The sequence below is a fragment of the Dasypus novemcinctus genome, chromosome 29, assembly GCF_030445035.2.
Source record: "Dasypus novemcinctus isolate mDasNov1 chromosome 29, mDasNov1.1.hap2, whole genome shotgun sequence".
NCBI lineage: Eukaryota > Metazoa > Chordata > Mammalia > Cingulata > Dasypodidae > Dasypus > Dasypus novemcinctus.
The window spans coordinates 402467-424054 of NC_080701.1; the positions used below are offsets into that span (position 1 = coordinate 402467).

Here is a 21588-nt window from a genome sequence, read left to right on the forward strand (position 1 = left end):
TTTTTAAGCATTCATGTGCAGTTATTATTCATAATGATTTCTCCCTTACCCACACTCCCCTTTTTAACAGGTGCCTTATTTTAGAGGTGAAATACATTTGGGATCTAAATAAGCTGATCTCATGGATTGAAACATGAAAAGCCTTATTTTTACTGATCACCTCAAATTCATGAGGATTCTGCCTAAATGTGAGTGATGTCATACATAAAAACCTGGTCATTTTTTTAATGTGCTAGAATGAAAATACAGGTTCAAACTTTGGGTGAAAGAAAATACAAACATTTGGCTTTTTAAGGTTTTGTTGCTGGGCCTTACCCACAGATAGTAGCAGAGTAAAAAAGAGTAATTTGCATCAAAATAAGATTTTTACCATCTGAGCTTAATTATGCTAATAAAAATCTCACAGAATTGTCTATAAATAACTTACAAGTCCACAAGTCCTCCGGTCCTGCCCTAAAGCTTATTTTATTTTATTTTATTTTCAAAGTTATTGTAGTTGCTTTATCTCTTAAGGTTGGTCAAAGATACCTTGAGTTAGTCATTTCCCATACAGGATGGTCATATAATAAATCAGGCTTGGTTTATCACCAGCATTCTAAAAACCAGCCCTAGGGAGGAAAACTAGGTCTGGGGACACATGCATGGTTTCTAACATAGCGAATGTTGTGCCTACCCTGACGATCACAACATCAGGACGGCGAGAACGTTCGCAGTTCTAAGCTTACCTTAGAGTAGTAGCTGCCCGCTCGCGCCTCGTCCTTCGCGACCCCCAGGCCGAGCTGCAGACACCGGGCGTGGTAGAAGGCGGCCAGGGCCATGCCTCTGACGATGAACTCGGGGAGACAGTCTGTGACCTGCGCGATGGTGGGGAGGTCGTGCACCTCGTCGTAATCCGCAATCCTGCCAGCGACATGAAACGGGCAAGGTTACAGATGCCGGGCGGGTCGGCTTGTGCTCAGGTGTCTCTGTCCTGCCTTGAGAACCACGCTGGCTGCTGCGGGGTGAAGGCAGAGACAGCCAGCAGGAAGGCTCCTTGACAGCCACGCTGGGGGCTTGGTAAACAGAAAACAAGAAAAGTGTATTTCCTATTTCTTGAAATAGTAATATCACTTCTCATATTTAATCTGGGGGAAAATTGTTCTCTATTTCTTTGGATCATTTTTGTCAACATCAACTTTAAAATTAAATTTGGACTTCTGTTACATAGGACAAGAAACTACTTTACAAAACTAGCATGTCTGTCCTCTTTAAAAATGGGCAATAAGGAAAATAATCATTCGGCATAACAGAGATACCAACATGGAGACTTGTGAGAAAACGATACCCTGTGAACTGCACATTAACTGTAATATCATGGTGATTAGGGATGTGAAAAATGGAAAGTTCTGAAGATTTTAAAGAACAATTGCAAGTCTTGGTTTTAACCAGGATGGGCGCTGGCGTCCAGGCCTTCTGGCGCCTGGGGAGGGAGGTGGACGCCCCTGCTCGCCCGCTCATCCCCGCTGTGCTGGTGCCTCACCCTGGGGCCGGCAGTGAGGGGAGCCGTGGGCTCCGGGCCGGGCATTCCCAGAAGTTCACCAGCACAGCGCGGTCTTCTTACGGCCACTCCACAGGCGTCCGCGTCTTTTTAGCTCAGTTACACTGTTTTTGGACCGAATGAGCAAATGCAGTTTATAAGGTATTAATGTCAGCCTTTTGACCATTATTCTCATTTTACAGCCTTCATCATCAAACTATGTGTCAATTGTGCAGCATGGCTGCATAGTGTAGGAAAAAATGAAGACTATTTAATGAGCATGTCTCATGTGCCAAGTTATGTTAAGTACTTTATATACCCTAGTTTTATAACCCCAGAGAAGTAGTATTTTCTTCTTACAGATAAAGGTATTGATGCTCAAAAAAATTAAGATGCTTGCTTAAGGTCACTCAGCTGATACACAAAGCTAAAAACGCTGAAATCCTGGAGACTAATCGCCTAGATTGCGCTAGCCACTGTGGGCGGCATTAGCCACGCGTGGCTACTGAAGTTAACTGCAGTTAAACAGCATTTGGAGGTTCCTTTCCCAGCTACACCTGCCATTTCAAGTGCTCAGTAGCCGCCATCCCCAGCTGCAGGGAGCCCTGTTGAACAGATCTAGCTCAGAACACCCAGCAGGTGTCCTTGTGCACACTGTCGTCCAGCTCACCTTTTGGAAAACGTAACGCACTTCGTAAAAAACTTCATCTTGTAGTAATACTCCACGAGGATCCCCTGGGCATAGACGTTTCCACGAGCCGCTGCTGCCCGTAAGCACTGCAGGGCCGCCTCGGTGTCCTGGCGGGTGCCCTGTCCGTAGAAGTACATGAGGCCGAGCGCACCCTGGGACTCCAGGTTCCCGTTGCCACACGCTTCCGAGTGCCAGAAGAATGCCTGAGGAAGAGCACATTCCGTCCTCTCACTTACCGTTAGCGAGATGAGGCAAGTAAAGGCGTCACCGGGGCTCACCTCCACGCACAGGGCAGAGCTACTCTCACCTCCCCCAAACGTCTCTAGCCCTCGATTCCTCCTAAAGGACAGGGCAGGGTGGGCCCTGCAGGGCAGGTGAGCGGCCCAGGACCCCAGCTGCAGGGTCCTTGGCAGATGAGGGTGAACGGTCTCAGGCAGCTCAATTTTCAGATGGTCCAAAGAGGGAGGGCTGGCAAGTGTGAGGCTGCAGGGACCTCACAGCGTTTGTCCTATCAGCAGAGGCAACACATCTGTTCACTACTCATCACAGTAACCTGAGTCAGTTCACGAGTCCTTCCAAGGGGCTGCTTGTCCCCTGGGCCTCTCGAGCGCTGCCTTACTCCTGCCCACAGGCAGGATCCCCAGCGCTTCCTTCTCCCGGGAGGGGCTCCTTGAAATGTTTTAATCGATGGTGATTAAAGATTCGGTTTCTGCAAAAATCTTAGGTTGGATTAATTTTTAAGTAAATTTTTAGTATATTTTACTTAGTATCATTTATTATTTCCTCAAATCAAATGTAATATCAATTCATTCACATTTGAAGGATTTGGGTTTTAATTCAGGACTCTCCCTCTTTTAGCTTTTTTGGTGAAATAATAATTTGTAACTTTTTATAGTATACAAAATCTTCTAACAATTGTGGTCTCTGGCAGAGGTGGGAGAGGTAGGTGGCAAATATAGATGAGAAAAGAGTGCGAAATGACCTTCAAGTTTCTAAAATGTACACTTTCTTTACCTTGTAAAGAATCTAAAAGATTTTAAAAATTATACTTATTCTCCACCACTCTCCTTTCAAAAAAAAGTGAAAGAAATATTCATCTAAATATAAAATAGCATTTTTTTAAAAAAGGTAAATGTTACCTTTTCTAACTCTTTAGGCTCTTTTGTTGAATAATATAATCCCAGGATACTCTGAGCCTTTACACTAGCTTTCGGGTTTCCATGGTCTGCAGCAAAGAGCCACAGTCTAAAAGAGAAGGGCAAAAGAAGTTACTCTTTGTCTCGGCATTTCATCAAAAGCATGTCTTTTTCTCAGGGAAGGTTACCTTTCAGCTTCCTCATCTGATCGTTTAACACCATTTCCTTCATAATAAGCTCTTCCAAGGTTGTAAGCAGCTGCAAATTTTAAGTGTCTTGCTTTGGGACATGGAGAATCAACAATTTTCTTCATATATTCAACTCCTTTTTCCTTCCACAAAGGAAAAGAACAAATCATAAGCCCTAGTTTTTACCAAAACCAAAAATTTCCCCAATAATGTAGATGTTCCCCTCTCATGCCCCAGCATGATGTCCAAACCGAAGGAGCATGGTTGCCTGAATCCGCAGGTCCAGCAACGAAGGAGGACAGACATGTCTGTGTGTCTCCTCGCAGGAGCTCTGGGGGAAGCACGGTTCAGACTGGCCCTCCTTTTCCAGCTCCCAGCGGTCTCCTTATGGCGACCTTTTTTCCTTTCCTCCAGCCCAACTTACACCTTCACTCTGAATCCGCACTCACTGACGATACAGTTCTTAGAACTTATCAAAGTGCGAGAGTAACCAGTAACTTCTCTCCCTCTTGTAATTCTTACAGTATGGTTGTGGGCCCCAAACAAATACTTCTTTCTTTAAGCACACTTTCATGTGTGCTCAGTAGTAATTTACAACCAATACACTAATCTTCACATAACAGCTGCGATATATTCCCAAAGAAAGCTTGGAAGACATTATAAACTCTAGCAATGAAAGGATTGCCACAAATTAGATCCATTAGTCACAAACCTTCAAACATGGACAAAAGAGTATTTGCTAACAAATAGACAAATACATTTTTATATACCCGCATTCTACCTTTTATCCCTTCACTGCTTTCTCAGAGTGCTACTGCTAGGTAAATACCATAGCAATAGATAAGGAAATAAAGGTAATTCTCTGATTAAAGACAGGGAAGAAAGCATTTATTGAAAGCCTATAACGTGTCCTGTTAGGTGTTTTTATGTGGTCATTCAATCTTCCTTAACAACTGTATGTTAATATTTAATGATAGGGTGTCGTTCTGTTCTGTCATTCAATATAGAACTCAATTCCCATTCTTTCTTCATTTTCCTTTAGCACAGAGGAAAGAAAACTCTCTGCTCCAGTCAACCATAGGGAAAAAAAATGTTTGTTCTACCCTTAAATTCCATGATTTCCAGTACCAATGGTACAATTAGGCACAAAAAGTGTAGCTCGACCCTGTGTCATAGACGCCCACGGGCCCACTGTGGCAGCGCTCCTGCACCAGGCACAGCCCAGCCCATGTCGGGTCAACAGATCTCCTTCCCAGGAATTTGGACCTGTGACAGTTTCCTGGACTGCCGCACTTGAACACCGAGGGACCCGCTGTCATTCACTCACTCATCCGACTATTAATTAGGGCCCCGTGTACCAGGCACTGTTTGATGCTTGGAATACATCTGAGAACAAAGCCCATAGGGGCCCTGTCCTCACGGAGCTTCCATTCTAGGATTCTTCGGGGTGCCAGAGACAGAAAACTAGTAGACAAAATGAAGGTGTTGTACAGAGTATTAGAGACAGTAAATGATACTGAAGAGAACAAAAGTAAAGAGAGTAAGGGTGTTGGGAGTGTGGGGCATTGGGTGCTGTGTAGGTTGCAATTTTTAAATAAAGTGGTCAGGACTGGTCTCATAAAAAGGAACATTTCTGCAAAGACTGAAAAGGTGGTGAAATGCCCATTTTCCTACTGGGATAACTGTTTTTTTTTTTTCTTTTTTGGTATTGATTTGGAAGAGTTCTTTATATAGTCTGAAAACTAGTCTTTTATGGGTTATATGAGCTGCAAATATATCCCAGTGTGTGACTTGTTGTTTCACTCATTTAACAGTATTTTTTGGTAACAGAACTTCCTAAGTTTAATGTAGTTGAATTATCATCTGTCCCTTTATGATTAGCATATTCTGATATGCTTTTTGGCCATTTATAAATCTTCTTTGGAGAAACGTTCTATTCAAGTCTTTTGTCAATTTTTTATTTGGGTTGTTTGTCTTTTGGTTGTTGAGTTGAAGGATTCTTTATACATTTTTGGTATTAAAAACCCTTATCAGATTTGTAGTGTCCAAATATTTTCTCCCATTGTGTAAATTGTCATTTTAAAATCATGATATAGTCCTTTGAAGAACACAAGCTTTTAATTTTGATGAGGTCCCATTTATTTTTTTCTTTTGTTGGTTGTGCTTTGGGTGTAAAGTCTAAGAAACCACTGCCTAGCACAAGGTCCTGTACTTGCCTCCCTGTGTTTTCTTCTAGTTTTAAAGTTCTGCTTCTTATATTTAGGTCTTTGATCCATTTTGAGTTGATTTTTTGGATATGATAAGAGGTAAGGGTCCTCCTTCATTCTTTTTTATGTGGACATCCAGTTTCACCAGCACCTTTTTTTTTTTTAAGATTTATTTATTTATTCCCCCCACCCCCCGCCCCGTTGTCTGTTCTGTGTCTGTTTGCTGCGACATCTTTGTCCGCTTCTGTTGTCAGAACGTGTTTCCTTTTGTTGTGTCATCTTGTTGTGTCAGCTTCTCCGTGTGGGCGGCGCCATTCTTGGGCAGGCTGCGCTTTCTTTCGTGCTGGGCGGCTCTCCTTACGGGGTGCACTCCTTGCGCATGGGGCTCCCCTACACGGGGGGGCACCCCTGCGTGGCAGGGCACCCCTTGTGCACATCAGCACTGCGCATGGGCCAGCTCCACACGGGTCAAGGAGGCCCAAGGTTTGAACTGCGGACCTCCCATGTGGTAGACGGACACCCCAACCACTGGGCCCCGTCCGCTTCCCAACACCAGCATCTTTTGTTGATGAAACTGTTCTTTCCCAAATGAGTGGAATGGCACCCTTGTAAAAAATCAGATGGCCATAAAAGTGACAGTTGGTTTTTGAACTCTGTTTGACTCCATTGGTCTATATGTCTATATGTCCTTGTGTCATATCATGCTGTTTTGATTACTGTGGCTTTGTAATAAGTTTTAATATTGGGAAGTTTGAGACCTCCAACCTTGTTCTTCTTTTTTAAGGTTAGCCTTCAACTCTTGTCCCCTCTTTCAATCTATTCTGAAGGGCACTCAGATTTTTTTTTTTTTAATTCTGGTTAGATCATGATACTCCCCTGCTCAAATGACTTCCCATCTCCCACAAAATAAAATCTCAAATCCTTAACAATGCTTTACAAAATCCTATGTAACCTTCCCGTGGTTGCCTCTCTTCTCCCCCTCCCACCCCCACCCCCGCTATAGTGTTGGGGTGGTTTGAGGAATAGAGATACTTGTGGATTTTGATTAAGCTCTCCCAGCTGATTCCTCCTCACTTGTTCCCTCCTTCCTCCCACCTCTCATCCCACCCCTTTCCCTTAACCAAGCACGAACTGCCAACCTAGGTAAATAAAATAAGGAATTCCATTGCCTGGTTAAGGTGCAAAGGGGACCTGGCAACCTGGTGATTGCTACTTCTCTGGGAAGCCAAAGGGAGGCTTTCTTTATCTTCAGCATTGTGTAAATTCTGCATATATAGGATTTTATGTATCAGCAAATTCTTATTCATTCACTGATATCCAATTCTCATAGTTTAGTATAATACATGCCAAAATATTTGTTTGGTGCAAAAGGTATTGTGGTTTTGGACTGTGAAATTTAAATCATTATATCTAGGCTCAAAAACATCTTTATTAATCAAAATAGGAACCATTACAATTAACACATTTTTGCCTATGAGAAATAAGTTTGTTTATTCCTGTAGCCTAAAAACCCATGTTTTGGGATTTGATGAATTCTTGGGAAGCATTTTCTGCATCTTGCTGGTTTGGAAGCATTTACCCAGCAAAAAGTTGTTGAGATGCTTGAATAAGTGGTAGTCGGTTGGCAAGAGGTCAGGTGAATATGGTGGATGAGGCAAAACTTCGTAGTCCAATTTGTTTAAGTTTTGAAGCATTGGTTGTGCGATGTGTGGTCAGGCATTGTCATGGAAAAGAATTGGGCCCTTTCTGTTGACCACTGGCGGCTGCAGGTGTTGCAGTTTTCGGTGCATCTCATCGATTTGCTGAGCATACTTCTCAGATGTAAGGTTTCACTGGGATTCAGAAAACTGTAGTGGATCACACTGGCAGCAGACCACCACACGTGACCATGACCTTTTTGGTGCAAGTTTGGCTTTGGGAAGAGCTTTGGACCTTCTTCTCAGTCCATCCACTGAGTTGGTCATCTTTGGTTGTTGGATAAATTCCACTCTTTGTTGCACGTCACAATCCAATCGAGAAATGGCTCATTGTTGTTGCGTAGAATAAGAGAAGATGACACTTGAAGATGACGATTTTTTTGATTTTCAGTCAGCTCATGAGGCACCCACTTACTGAGCTTTTTCACCTTTCCAATTTGCTTCAAATGCTGAACATGAGTTCTTTGGCAACTTCTCATATAGCTGTTAAGGGGATCAGCTTTGATGATTGCTCTCAATTGGTTGCTGTCAACTTCTGATGGCCGGCCACTATGCTCCTCATCTGAAGGCTCTTATCCCCTTTGCATAACTTCCTGAACCACCACTGCACTGTACGTTCTTTAGCAGTTCCTCGCCAGATGCATTGTTGATAATGTGAGTTGTCTCTGCTGCTTTATGACCTATTTTGAACTTAAATAAGAAAATCGCTTGAATTTACTTTTTGTCTAACATCATTTCCATAGTCTAAAATAAATATAAACAGCAAGTAATAAGTTAATAGCAAAACAACACAAAGCAAGAAATGCACCTTAAAATGATGTATAACATAATCACCTTTATTTAACGGCATATATCAACAATGCAAAATCATAATTACTTGAGGCCTAAAAATATTGTTGATATTCAATAGATTTCTATGTGGGTATTAAAAAGATAATGTAGATTATATTTATTTACATGGAAGGATATTCAAAATATATTGTTAGGTGAAAAAAATTACAAAATGCTATGTATAGTATGGTCTTACAATGAAAAAGTGTGTGTGTCCGTGTGTATGCATGTATTTTTTGCATGGGGTAATCATGGAAGAATATACTTTAAAATAACTGTTCATAGGGATACTAGAATTTGCATACTCTTATTTTTGCTCGTTTTCTATTTTTTCTCCACACTCATGTATCTTTGGAATAACTTCAAAATAAAGGAAAGCATTTTAAAACAGAAATGTTATTGACAGCAAGGAACATTTTCTGTGGTAAACCAGAGTTCAATAATTCCAGTTGACACTCAGACTCAAATTGTACAATTGTTAAAAAAAAAAAATATATTGTTAAACTGACAATGTAATTTCTCAGCCACAAATAATTGAATTTCCCACAGTATCTATTTCTGACCAGGTATGCTCTACGAAATGTTTTTCTTTTTAACATTTAGTGCTATAGATATCTTTATTATTTATGTGATGTATTAAAAATACCATTTTGTCTGAGGTCACTGGGTTTGAAGGAAATTTCATAACATTTTTAGGAAATATTTTAGCATGCCAAATATCCTAATTGTGGCAACCGTGCTTAGAAGAGGTATCTGAAAGCTCTCTTCCCACCCCCAATTCTACCTGCCCCTGCCCCTCAAAAGTAAACATCAGTGGTAGAATGACATGCCCTGGAAGAGACAGAGTATGATCCAAAACCTGTCCAAAGCCAAGAATTTGCTACTTATGTTTATTTCACCCTAACTGCCCTAAGTGCCACATGAGCAAAAATATAGTGACCAATTCAACATAGACATAATTCCAGCAGGGTAAGCCGAGTTCGTACTAGGATGGAAACAGATGCAGCATTAGGGGTGGTCACTAAAAGTAGCTTCCAAAAGTCGAGGTGAAAATAGGCTCATCCTTCTTCAAGGGGAAATGAGTGACGAAGGAAGAGAGCAACAAAAAGAGCTTGATTTTGTTTTTCACATTAATGCAAAATGACTTTCAATAGCCTTTAAAATGCTAAAAGGTTGGCTATTACTATAAGGGGTGGGGAACATTATTAAAATATAAATAATTTGCATTATATCAACTACATTAAGAATGAAAGCTCAAATATTGTGAAGAAAACAGTAACTTACAGAATCTGTGGTTGTCCCCAGCCCATCATAATACATTACTCCTAGCTGGTAAATTGCTTGATGATCCTTTTCTTTGATTTCTTCAAACTGTTCTAATGCTTCTTCATACCATCCCTATAATCCCCAGAAAATATTTAATTATTTTTATTGTGACCTTAAACTAATCCCAACTAAATATTTAGTTCTCATCTAAATATGAGTTGGTAGCACCAAATAAAACGACATATGAGAGCAACAAACTTATGGAATTTGCAGGTAAGTCACTGGCAACCATCAGCACACTGTAAAATCAATTAAATAGACCTAAATATGGCAACTGAGGAGAAGGACCAGGAGGATCTGGGTGAGATTCTCTTTGGCTTTCACCCTTATTCTTGGCCGTTGCCAAACCTCTCTTGAAATGACAGTTTCCTGGAGTTAGGGAAACTTCAGATCGGGGATGAGGAAGTGGTGGGAAGGGGCAGGGGCAAAGTCTCAAAGAAAATGTTAACATCAGAATATCCACTATTATAGCTCATGTCCTTCAGCTTTGCAATTTTCTGACTAGGGAGAAGATGTAGAAAAACAAAACATGTGATTTTCTAAAATTATCTCTTTCCCATACTGCCTATTAAGCCTGACATGTCATATGTCACTCAGCTGTTACAAGATCTGAAAACAAATATACTAAACTAAAAGGGGTTAATATGGGTTTACATCTTAATCTACCATGGAAATGCCTTATGCTAAAGAATGAGTGACTTGTAATGGTGGAAAAAGGGTCACTTTCTAAACTGTACAGCCATTCCTAGGAAGAGAGGGCTAGGGAAAAAACAGCTTTAGGAAAACAAAATTGCTCTTTTCATAAATTACAAATAATCAACAAATTGATAAAATTAATAAAAATTGTCCCAAAACACTAATACAAATTTATTTTTTAAAACTTCTAACAATGAGACAATATATTATAAATGAATGAATGAGTTGTTAAAATTCATTCTCCTCTCTGGCCATTGCTCGGTCTGGAAGTGAGAGTTGCTGGAAAAGTTAGAGTACTATTTACAGAGGGAAAGAAAGAAGTCCTATTAGTTGTCATGATTTAAATACCTATACATGCTCACAAATCGCAAATAAAACCTTCAGACTTCTCTTTTGAGACCTGGACTCTTCTTGTAACATGTCCAGACACTGAACACTCGATTGCCTCAAAACAAATTCCTCCCAACGTCTTCTCTATTTTTTCCCAGTTTTTTTCTGTTCTCTAGAATAAATTCAGGACCCAGCTCCGCGGCCACAGTCTGGTCAAGGCCACCATAAGACAGCCCCTACGCTGGTCTTACTTCCACTCTCGCTCTCCAGTGTGTTCATCACAGACTCAAAACCGGCAATGGCTTCTCCTGCATCTTGTGCAGCTCATCTGGAGCATCCTCTGTCTCGCTGCTGGCCACCCTGGCCTCTCGTCTAAGAAGGCGTCTGTTGGCTCTCTGCCGGAAGGCGCTTCTACCTGGCTGGCTGCATGGCCAGTTTCCTTTGCTTCAAGTTTCCTCTTCTACTTTACTCTAAGCGATTTTCTATCAACGTACCCACTTAATTGTTGTTGTAGTGCTTTTCCTTTTTTGTAATGACGTATTCATTTACTTTGTGCCCTCCCCACTAGACTGCAAGCTTTATGAAATGGAGACCATTCTAATCACCTCATCACTGTAGGCAGTGCTTGGTTTAGTAAGAGCAAACACTTAAGAGCACTTATTTGATGCCAAGCCCTGTTGGTAAGTATGTTTACAATTATTAATATTTAATCTCACAGCTCCATGAAATCCATATTGTTATCCTTTTTTACAGAGGAGGAAACAGAGGCACCAAGAGGTTAAATATCTGTGCCCAAGGACACTCTTTACCAAGCCATAGAGCCAAACATGAACCATGATCAAAGCTGAGGAATAATGCCTGGAACAATTACGCTGTGCTAAGCTCCCAGCGACAGGGGCACAGTGGAGTCTCTACAAACATTTGCTGCTGGAATAAATTAGGGAGCCCTCAAAGGTCAGAGGGGCATAGGTGACCAGATGGCATTCAGGGGACTTGACGCTCTGTTACTGAACTTGGGAGGGAAGTCTGCACAGTTCCTCCTAGTCCTACCTTCAAGGATTCCCCAGCATTATGTGGGTTAAAAAGGGCATTTCCCTCTTCATTCTGTATGTGAATATGTAAAGCTCCCTTTAAGCATAAGACAAAAGCCAGCACTGTCAATAATTAACATTTAAAAAATGATATTAAATATATTAAGCAAAATTTTAAAACTATTTTAAATTTATAGAGTGAATATGGATTTTATAGCAAAGTGACTCCAATAAATAACATTCATTAGAATGACTGGTATTAAGAACTTAAATCCACAACCCTAATCTACGTAATTTGACAGAATTTCCCTGGTATAACAACGTAATGAATGCTACAGGAATCTTTGCTTTCAGTATCTTAACAGCATTATAGGAAATGAAAACAAAAGCAACACCTCTTCAAAATATAGTTGACCTCGTAGGAAATATGCCAGAGAATCCCCTCTTCTTATTCTTTCCTTCAAGAGCTCTAATGCTTTATCCACCAAATTAGCATGGTTGTAATGATCTGATTTAAAAAAATAAAGCAATTATTACATATTTAACAATATAAATTTTCTCTTTTAAAATAATTATACAGAATTCATCTGGCTCTATTAAAGCTAGTTTCCTTTCTCATTCCTGAAACTGGCTTCCATGGCTCAAGGAAGAAACATTAGAACAGCCTGGTTCAAGGTCTGCTGCACAAGCAGGGGCAGCATTTTCAGGTGTGTCTTCTGAACCCAGGGTAAACCTAAGGGAGAGTTCCTTCAGGAAGCGCCTGAGGACTGCACCACGCTAACGCATGTGCTCCACCTGCACCTGCCTAGTGGCTCTCTTGAATGTACCTTGTCTCCATGGCTCAGCTCAGCCTGTTTCTCTGACCCAGAATTCCTCCCTACTACTCTCAAGGTCTAGCCCAATCTGCACCAGCTCACTGAACTCTACTCAATGGCTCCTGTGAACGGTGCTCTCTCTCATTTCCTGTGGCTCTCACTGACCACTGTCACTCGACGGGCAGTCACCCACAGTCCTGCCGTGTGCATGGAGGCCATGCACGTGTATTTTGTCTCCTCAAATTAAAATGTACATTCCTGGAGAAATCTGAGTCACATCTTATATTTTGCATTGTTCACAATACCTAGCACCATGCCTTGAACAATCAAGAGTTGTTGATTAGTTTTCAGAGCAGCCCTGTTTGCTCCCAGGCAGGAGACCTAGCAGTGCAGCCTATGTCCAAGGATTTGTGGTTTTTGGGGGGCAGAGCTGCCTTTTAGTGAGTTAAATTCTTCATTGAAACCTTAATTAGAACTACTTAAGCCAAATGCACTAACCATCCCCAATTTAATTTTCTTAAGTCTATAGAAAAATTGGTAGTTTTTTTTCCTCCTGTTTTTTGTTTTTCAGGCGATAAATGAGGACTGAACCCAGGACTTGCATGTGGAAAGCAGGCACTCAACCACTGAGCTACATCTGCTCCCCACCCCCCAAGCTGGTAGTTGTAAATCCCAATTCCATGTAAAGGCATGGCACTGTTCTCCTGAGTGCAAGTGAGAGCTGGCTTCTCTTTTCCAGAAAGCCGTCCTTAAGGCCTAAGAGTAAATTCAGGATCAGAATCAGGATCTAAGTGTGAGACTTCTCCACTGAGGATTTTCTATCAGATAAATTAAGTAGTAGTGTCATGAATTTTTGCGGGAAAGCTAGGAAGAACTGTAAAAACAACACATTTCCTTCGAAGTATTAAGATTCATATATCTTGTCTCTGTTGCTCTAGGATACATCAGCTTTTGATGAAAATATTTTCCAATGGAAGATTAAATATTAGGATTTGTACCAGTCTTTTCCTTTCTCCATTGCAAGAGTTTTGGGTTATTAGCAGCATAGTGTGAGGAGGTATAAAAAGTGTTCTTGGGCAACTTTTCACTGGTCAACTTCATCCTATTTCCACAATGTGTATTCTGTAAAGAATAAAAAAATAAAATGGTAGAAACATTTCCCTCCAGAAAAGTGCAACAAGGAACCTCATTCCCACTCGGCATCTTTATGAAAGCACCCACCCCTCATCACCTGGGGGTGGGACCCCAAACTTCCAGCGCTGGGAGGTGAATGTTCTTTCCTCCTAGGTGAGAGACACGCCCGGGGCTCCCGGCCAGCCTGTCCGCAGGCTCGCTCGGCCGTCAGCTCACGCGCGGCCACCGGGGGACCGACGGCGCTGCGTGCGCAGGGCTCTCGGGGCGGGAGCAGCTCCCGAGCCGCTCCCCTTCGCCTTAAGCCTCGGTCTGTCTGTCTTACCCGGCAGCGCACGTTGCTTCGACTGCGCTGCGCCGCTCCGGCTCCCCGTCCGCCCCGGGCTGCCGTGGCACCGGTGGGCCCGGGGACCTGCAGGTCAAGCCTCACCTGCAGCGGAAGCGCCTGCCGGGCGGGCCGGAAGCCGGCGGCGCCGCGTTGCCAGGCGGGGCCGCGTTGCCAGGCGGGGCCGCCTCCACCAATCAGGAGCAAGCTTCCAACAGAGGCTCCTGATTGGCGGCCAAGAGCACACTCAAAAGACCCTTGTGTGATTGGAAAACTGCATTTACACATTTTGAACAGTAAAATGCTTCATGAATAAGAATGAAATAGAGCAAGGGGAGATAATTTGGTATATTAGAGGGAAAAAAATCACTGAACTATCTTTGTGATTTTGGAAGAATCATTTAATCTATTTTAGAGTTAATTTCCTCATCTGTAGTTTGAACTACAAGTAGTTTGAACTAGAGGATTTCAAAATGTCCCTTCCTAGGTATGAGATTTTTTTATATGATCCCCCAAATCGTATGCTTGCATTAGTAAATATAAAAGTTCCCAGTGGTCTTTAGGTTGAACTAGTATTAGGTATTTAGGAGCAAAACAATCCAAACAGGACGACGAGATAGCAATTACTACTCAGAAACTGGATCTGTATAGAAAAAGGATAAGAAAACCTTGGCATATCTGGGAAGGGCACAAGAAAACAATAACTTACCTTATTTAAACTCTTGCTGCCCTCTGTGGCTGTAATACTGCACATGATTTTGAGGCTATAGCTTTAAAAAAAGTTTTGGACAGGGTCTAGAAAAGGAAAAACAAAGATTTACTAAACTCTTTCTAACTTACAGGCATTGTTATTTGTTCTGGTGCTTTTCATGCACTAACTCCAACAAAACTTTATGAAATAGGTACTATTATGAGGTGCATTTAGTGTATGAGGAAGCTGAGGCACGAAGACAAAGCTAAGTGATTTGCCTAAAGTCACAGGACTGGTAAATGGGACAGCTGAGAAGCCCCTAGCATCTGTGCACAGCCTCATTATTCTACACACTCCCTCAAAAGAGTGAAACTAAAATGATTTTTAAAGTTTTTTTTATTGAAGTTTATCATGCATACATGAACATACATAATAAGTATATAGCAAAAGTTGAGAACTTACAAAACGAACATGCATATCATCGTACAGGGCTCCCACACATCACCCCACCACTAACACCTTGCATTGTTGTGAAACAATTTTACAAACTATGAAAGAGCATCATCAAAGTACTTCTACTAACTATAATCCATATCTTAAATTTGGTGTATTTTTTCCCCAACCCACCTGATTATTAACACCTTGCATTAGCACTAAATACTTGTTATAGTCCATGAGAGAATATTTTCATATTTGTTATGATTTTTTTTATTGGCAGAACTCATGTAAGAGGTTAGTCCAAAACTCAGTACTTTTCAGCTTCAAAAGATGAGAACTAAGAGTAGAAAAAAAGGGGATGAGATTATTTTTGTCAAATCTTGGGATTATATATAAAATCATCATTTGAAACTTGACAATTTTTGTATAACATGTTGTAAATTTAGAAAACTGTACAATAGAAATTATAGACATTAATACCAAAGCTGAAAGAAATGCCTGATTTTAAGGTGCTGCTGTTGCTCTTCCCAGATCCTCTTTCAGGCCAGCAGCTCCCCCAGCTGCGGTGTACGTTCCTTGCAAACCACCCTCCGCTGTGCCTTCTCTGAGGCATTCTCCTCAGCCATCAGGCCCTCACCCCAGAACACTGCTCCCTCTTTCTTGGAGGTAGATGTTGGCCACTAAGCACAAGGGCTCAGAGGCCACCCCACAAATTGGAAGCACAACTGCCACGTGTCCTGAGGCCCCTGCATATTCTTACTGGATATGCCAGGAACGCAAGGCCCTGACTTCTCTTTACCTGGGCCATTCCGCAGGGTTGTGTTTGCAGGGAGCAAACTGAGGGATAAGGTGAAGGTTCCCTGCAGACTACCAGCACTCTTGCTCCTGTGAATGCCCCATCTCAGGCTCCTCTCATAATGTGGTCTACTGAGTCTGCAGACATCCATCATGGGTCCTCCTTTGGAAGTAGGGGGCTTGGGGATCCTGCTACTGCTTTTTGCCATGATTAATAAAGTCCTTTGTCTCTGATCTAGGAGTCTCGTGTCTTCTGCCAAAATCCATTAAACAGCCTAGCTTGTTAGCTTCTTAGGAGGGTAAAATCTCAGACTCTGCCCAGTCCCAAACACTCATGTGCCTCAAGGAGATTTTAATTCAGTGGTGTAATCTTGCTCTGAGAGATCAGAATGGAGTTAGTTTCCACCTGAGCCACATTCTTGCTTTGTCTCCCCTCCATATCCCTTCCCGCTTCACATCCCTTCTCCTGAGAGCATGCCCCACCACCTCCCAGTAGTCATTTGAACAAAATCCATCTCAGGCTCTGCTTTCTAGGGAACCCAATCTAAATAAAACAACAGGGGCACATGGAGGAAGAGGTACTTATTCTTCTCTTTCTAAAGCTGTTATAATAAAGGATATCATTCCTTCCAGAGAAATGTTAGCATGTACTGGATGTGAATTTTTGGATAAAATGATGATGATATTATCTACTGAAAAGAGCCTAAAATTAGCCTAATGGTGAATAACTATTTATAAAATGGTGGGTGACAAAGGGAACTTTGTAGAGACTGGAGATGTCAGTTACATTTCCTTCTTTAATGATTGGCAGAGGTGTGAAAATAGACTGGAGTAGAGCTGCCCTGAGGCCTAGAGGAAAACTAATGACTATTTTTTTCAAAGATCAAGTTATGACTCCTGTGTGCCTATGCTTTAGCAGAGATTAGAATCAGAATAGGAGGAAACAAGAATCAACAAACTTCTTCAAAACCAGGGCAAAAAGAGTGTTTAGAATAGACTAGATCTTGGTAACTGAAAAGAGGAATTGTTAAGTACGCCTTTACCATAATGCTGAAAACTTCTATTCAATTTTTTTATTTTTAAAAATTTAAATATTGCATACAGAATAATTTTCTGATATATGTGTAAGTGGTAAAGGGCAACAATAAAGTTAATATCCACATCCCCACCACTCAATTTTTAAAAAGCATATTATTATAACCTGTCTCCTTTATACCAATTCCATCCTCCTCCCACCCCACTTCGACCCATCTCCCATCCCCCACCCTGTACCCAATTCCCTAGCCTTTCTGCAGTTTCTTTTATATCTAACCCTTGGCGGCCATTCATGTTTCTTCTTCTGTTCAAGTCTCTTTGCCTTTGGGATTTGTCTTATTGATTTATAGTTTCTGATATATACATACACACACACACACACACACCCCTCTACCTATACCTAACTCTTACCTACACCTAACCCTCTTCCTATACCTAGCCCTCTACCTATACTTAACCCTGTACCTATCCCTATACATATATGTTACCACTGAGACTACTGGAGTTCTTACGATAGAGACTCTCAAGAAATTTAATGTCATCAAGAGAAGATGGACTTATGGGATGCACATAACAGCATGGATGGGCCTTATGGTTATTATGGATAATATCCTGAGTGAAGTAAGCCAGACACAAAAGGACAAAGATAAGAACTAAATACGATGAGTAAACACAAGGATGTAGACTCTACAGTATTGGTTACTAGGAAATAGAAGGTAGGCTGAGAATGGGAGCTGATGCATAATGTATGTAGAATTTTTAGTGGTTTATTGTACAGGTATGAAAATGAATAGAGTTGATGGTAACACATTACAGTGAGTATAACTAACACTGCTGGTTTATAAATGTGATGTGCCTGAAAGGGGTAGTCTGTGGATGTAAATGTCGGTTTAAAGAAGGCTAGAGAATAATCTAGAGAATGTTATAACAGTGATTTCAGTGGTGGGTGAAGATTGTAGTTGACAATATAAATGTATGTATGTTCTTCTTTTACAAAGTATTAATATGGTGTTACATAGGAAAATTCCAACTGAAGTAACTTATGAGTGATAGTTAATAGTAATAGTGTAATATTTTGGCAGCAACAGCAAGAAGATAGATCAGTTCTTAAGGGACAGCAACTGAGGAGTATAAAAGGATATGAAATTGTTCCTTGTGGAGAAATGAAAACGTTCTAAAATTGACCATGGTGATGAGAGCACAACTCTGTTGAAAATGAGAGCTGCTGAGTGTATATTTTGAATGTACTGTACAAAGCATGGGACTGTATAACACAATGAATCCTGTGGAAGGTGGACTGTGGATAACAGAGGAAATATGGAATGTTTTTTCATGAATGATAAATACATAATACTAATATAGGGTGTTAATAATTGGGTGGGTTGGGGGGGGATACACCAAATGTTAAGATATGGGCCATAGTTAGTTCATAGTTCTTAACAAATGTTTCACAACAATGCAAGGTGGTGGTGGGGTGATGTATGGGAGCTCTGTATGATTACATGCATGCTTGTTTTTAAGTTCACAACTTTTACTACACACTTATTGTTTATGGATGTTCATATATGAATGATAGATTTCAATAAAACTTTATTTCAAAAAAAGGATGGATTTACTTTATTGATTGACTCACTGGCCAAAATATCCTGATGCAGCCATTGTTTTAATTGTCTCTTATAAATAGCATAAATTTGTACTTGTGGATATGCTTTTTATATTCCGGCTGATAATCTTTGATTATTATTGGAACATTTAGTACTTTTACATTTAGTTACTATAAAATTGGAATTAGTTCATACTTTCATTTTCTCTGCCTTATTCATGCTTTTTTTCTTTTATTGCCTTCTGTTGAATTTATTGGGTATTAATTGATTATTTATTGTGCTTCAAGAATGCTGAAATTCCTGACTCTTGGGTTGATGTCTTTTATTAATTCTCAAAAATTCTCAGGCAAAAATCTGTTAGTTTCCTAGGGCCTCCATAAAAAAACTGCCACAAATTCGGTGGCTTCAAACAACAGGAATTTTTGTCTTACAGTTCAGGAAGCTAGAAGTCCAGTATCAAGGTGTGGGCAGGGCCAGGGTCCCACTTATGTATCCAGCTGTTTAAACTATTTGATTTACTACTACCCCCAAGAAGTTTGTGTACTCAAATATGGGAGTTTATGTATTACAGTAGAAGCATTCACTTTGGGGAAAACCTGTAGGTTCTATAATCATACTAGGATCATGGATTTCCTGACTTCTAATGCCTCTGAAGGCTAGTGTAAGTGATTAGTTCAAGCCATTTTTAATCAACGGACGTGGAAACAATTGTCTAAAACCAAACACTATTTATTGACATTGGAGATCTGGCTCTAACCTTCGTCTCCTTCTGTGGAGTGATACATCTTCAGTGAATGAGCTACAGAGTTAGTAATGCTGTAACATCATTAACTTCATTTAGTTATTTCTAAGGCTCAGTGGAATCTGGTCAACATTAATATATTTTGGATACCTGACTGGCAATAAACAACTCTAAGAGAGCATATTCACAAATATGGGATCACTTAAATGTTTTGGTGTTAATCAAGTTCTCAAAAGACTGAAATAATGAAACCAAGCCAATTGCTCAGATTTTTACTTTCACTTTATAGTCCTTCAAATTACATGCTTCACAGCTAAAGTTTTCTATGGCATTAATAAAAAATATATAAAATTTAACTAAATGTTACATAAGGAAGCAGAAGTGGCTCAAGTGGTAGAGCACCTGCTTCCCACATGGGCGGTCCCAGGTTCAGGTCCTGGTTTATCCTAAATAATAAAAAACAAACAAGCAAAAAGGTGAGGGAACCAACTCATGGAGCCAATGTGGCTCAGTGATTGGGCACCAGCTTCCCATGGATGAGGTCCTGGGTTCAATCCCCAGTCCCCAGTACCTCAAAAAATAAAAACAAATACTATATAGTAGTGGTAAATTAAATGAGGATTAGTAGGTATTCCCAATTACTCCTCCTTTCTATGCTGTTTATTTAGGAAATAGTTTCCAGTCATCTTTTTGGTCAATAAAGGCAAACAGGAAAGAGATGAAATTAGCCTACTTATTGACTCACCAAATGTTTTTATTTAATGATTTTTAGCTATTGGCACATATTCATCATTTATTCAAGAGGAATTCCATGAATAAGGGGCATATGCTAAGCACTGTAGGAGAGTCAATTCTAGCAACAAATCTACATTAAGTCATCATTAAATGAAAGATTTATTTTTCTATGGCTATATTTTTCTCTAAGGAATTTCTTTCGCTTTAAAGAAGTCAATCTTAGTAACCTGAATCTACCAAAGATGACAAAAATTCTTTACAATGTATAGGTATAACAGGAATGCATGCTCTGGAGTCAAACTACCTGACTTCAAATTCCAGTTTTATTCTTTAGTAATTATATGATTATTGGACCTAAGACTCAATATCCTTTTCTTTAAGATGGAGGTTATACTTACCTGTTAATACTGGGGCCCAGTAAGTGCTCATGGCAATCTATTATAAGTTAGAATAGACGTTAGGAGATCAGTTGAAATGACTTCTCATTTGCAAGCCTTTCTTTTTATTTCATACCACTACTGTAAGTGTTTCTCATACTGCAACTACACTGAACTATGCAGTTTTCTCAATACTGGAAGATACATTCTTCCTTCTGGTAACACATCTATTAGGCACATGAGTTAGCATTGCTTAGAAGAGTGCCTGTTGAATATACATTTTAGACCACTTTTAGCAAATGGATCCTACCCTGCACATGCCCAGTAAAAACCCCAGATACTTGCCTGTAAATACCTTTATTCTGAAGTACTTTTGTGATCTACCAGCTTTGTTCGTTTTTAAAGCTTTTAGGCCTATTTAATACTAAGGGTAAACCAGAGACCCAGCTGGGACATAACAGCATTTTCTAAAACAGTGTGAGTGATGGACAAGTATGCAGTGATTTAGAGAGAGAAAGACTGTAACAACTGTTGACAAAAATCCCTTTCCTTGAAGCTTAAATCCCAGCAGAATATAATAGACTGTTAAAAATAATTACCAGCTTTAAGGCATGTTGCACAGATCTTGTTTTAAAGAAAAAAGGTGCAATAAAATCCCACTCTATCTTAACTGTAATACACAGGTTTACAACTCAAAAACTCTTCTGATAATAACCTGGAAACGAATGTCTGTGCAAACCTGTCCTAATATAAACAGGAGAAAATAGAAATGGGCAATTTAGACAAGTGTTTTCACATAGTTCAGACAGTAATCTTTGCAGTGTTCCCTCTTTAAGTTTCATAAAAGGGTACTGCTCAAAGTTTAAATACAAAAATACAGAACGAAAGCCGGATGCCTACATGTATTTGCATACACACACACACTTGAATAAAAATATTTAATCTGTCTCTTGGGTCAGTGCATAAATGTGTTTATGATCACAAAATTATTTCATGGCTCAATTCAAAGTAAGTATATTGTAATCAAAATGAGAACTAAAAGAACACTTATCTTATTGGTCAGGGGTTGTTAATGCTTTTTGTTCCACGGACCCCATGCCAGTCAGGTGAAAATACGGACCCTTTGCTAAGTCCACACTATACTATTATTTACTAATAAATATATCACACCCGCACCAACACGTCCCCACAAGAATAAAGTCTTTTGGAACTTAAATTCAAGCTTATGGACAGTTAAGAACCCAAGTATTA

At 40.3% G+C, this 21588-nt stretch overlaps 1 protein-coding gene and 1 non-coding gene across 6 annotated transcripts in view; both read right to left on the minus strand.

Moving 5' to 3' along the window:
• Window positions 1–21588, minus strand: part of LRP2BP (LRP2 binding protein) — a 53550-nt gene that overhangs the window by 30839 nt on the left and 1123 nt on the right. For 3 of the 5 annotated variants that reach the window (XM_058289883.2, XM_058289882.2, XM_058289881.2), the window contains exons 2-9: window positions 14630–14715; window positions 13463–13586; window positions 12045–12157; window positions 9551–9664; window positions 3532–3674; window positions 3347–3452; window positions 2187–2410; window positions 726–900 (exon numbers count right to left, since the gene is read on the minus strand). In XM_058289883.2, coding sequence (XP_058145866.1) covers window positions 726–900; window positions 2187–2410; window positions 3347–3452; window positions 3532–3674; window positions 9551–9664; window positions 12045–12157; window positions 13463–13586; window positions 14630–14674 — 1044 coding nt within the window. In that variant the 5' untranslated portion in view covers window positions 14675–14715. Of the gene's footprint in view, window positions 1–725; window positions 901–2182; window positions 2411–3346; window positions 3453–3531; window positions 3675–9550; window positions 9665–12044; window positions 12158–13462; window positions 13587–13920; window positions 14049–14629; window positions 14716–21588 lie in introns of those variants that run through there. The other 2 variants (XM_058289884.2, XM_071212560.1) reach the window with 2 other exon arrangements.
• LOC111763978 (small nucleolar RNA SNORA72) lies at window positions 580–713 on the minus strand. The gene has a single exon (XR_002796689.2). It is a non-coding gene; the product is annotated as a small nucleolar RNA SNORA72 (small nucleolar RNA).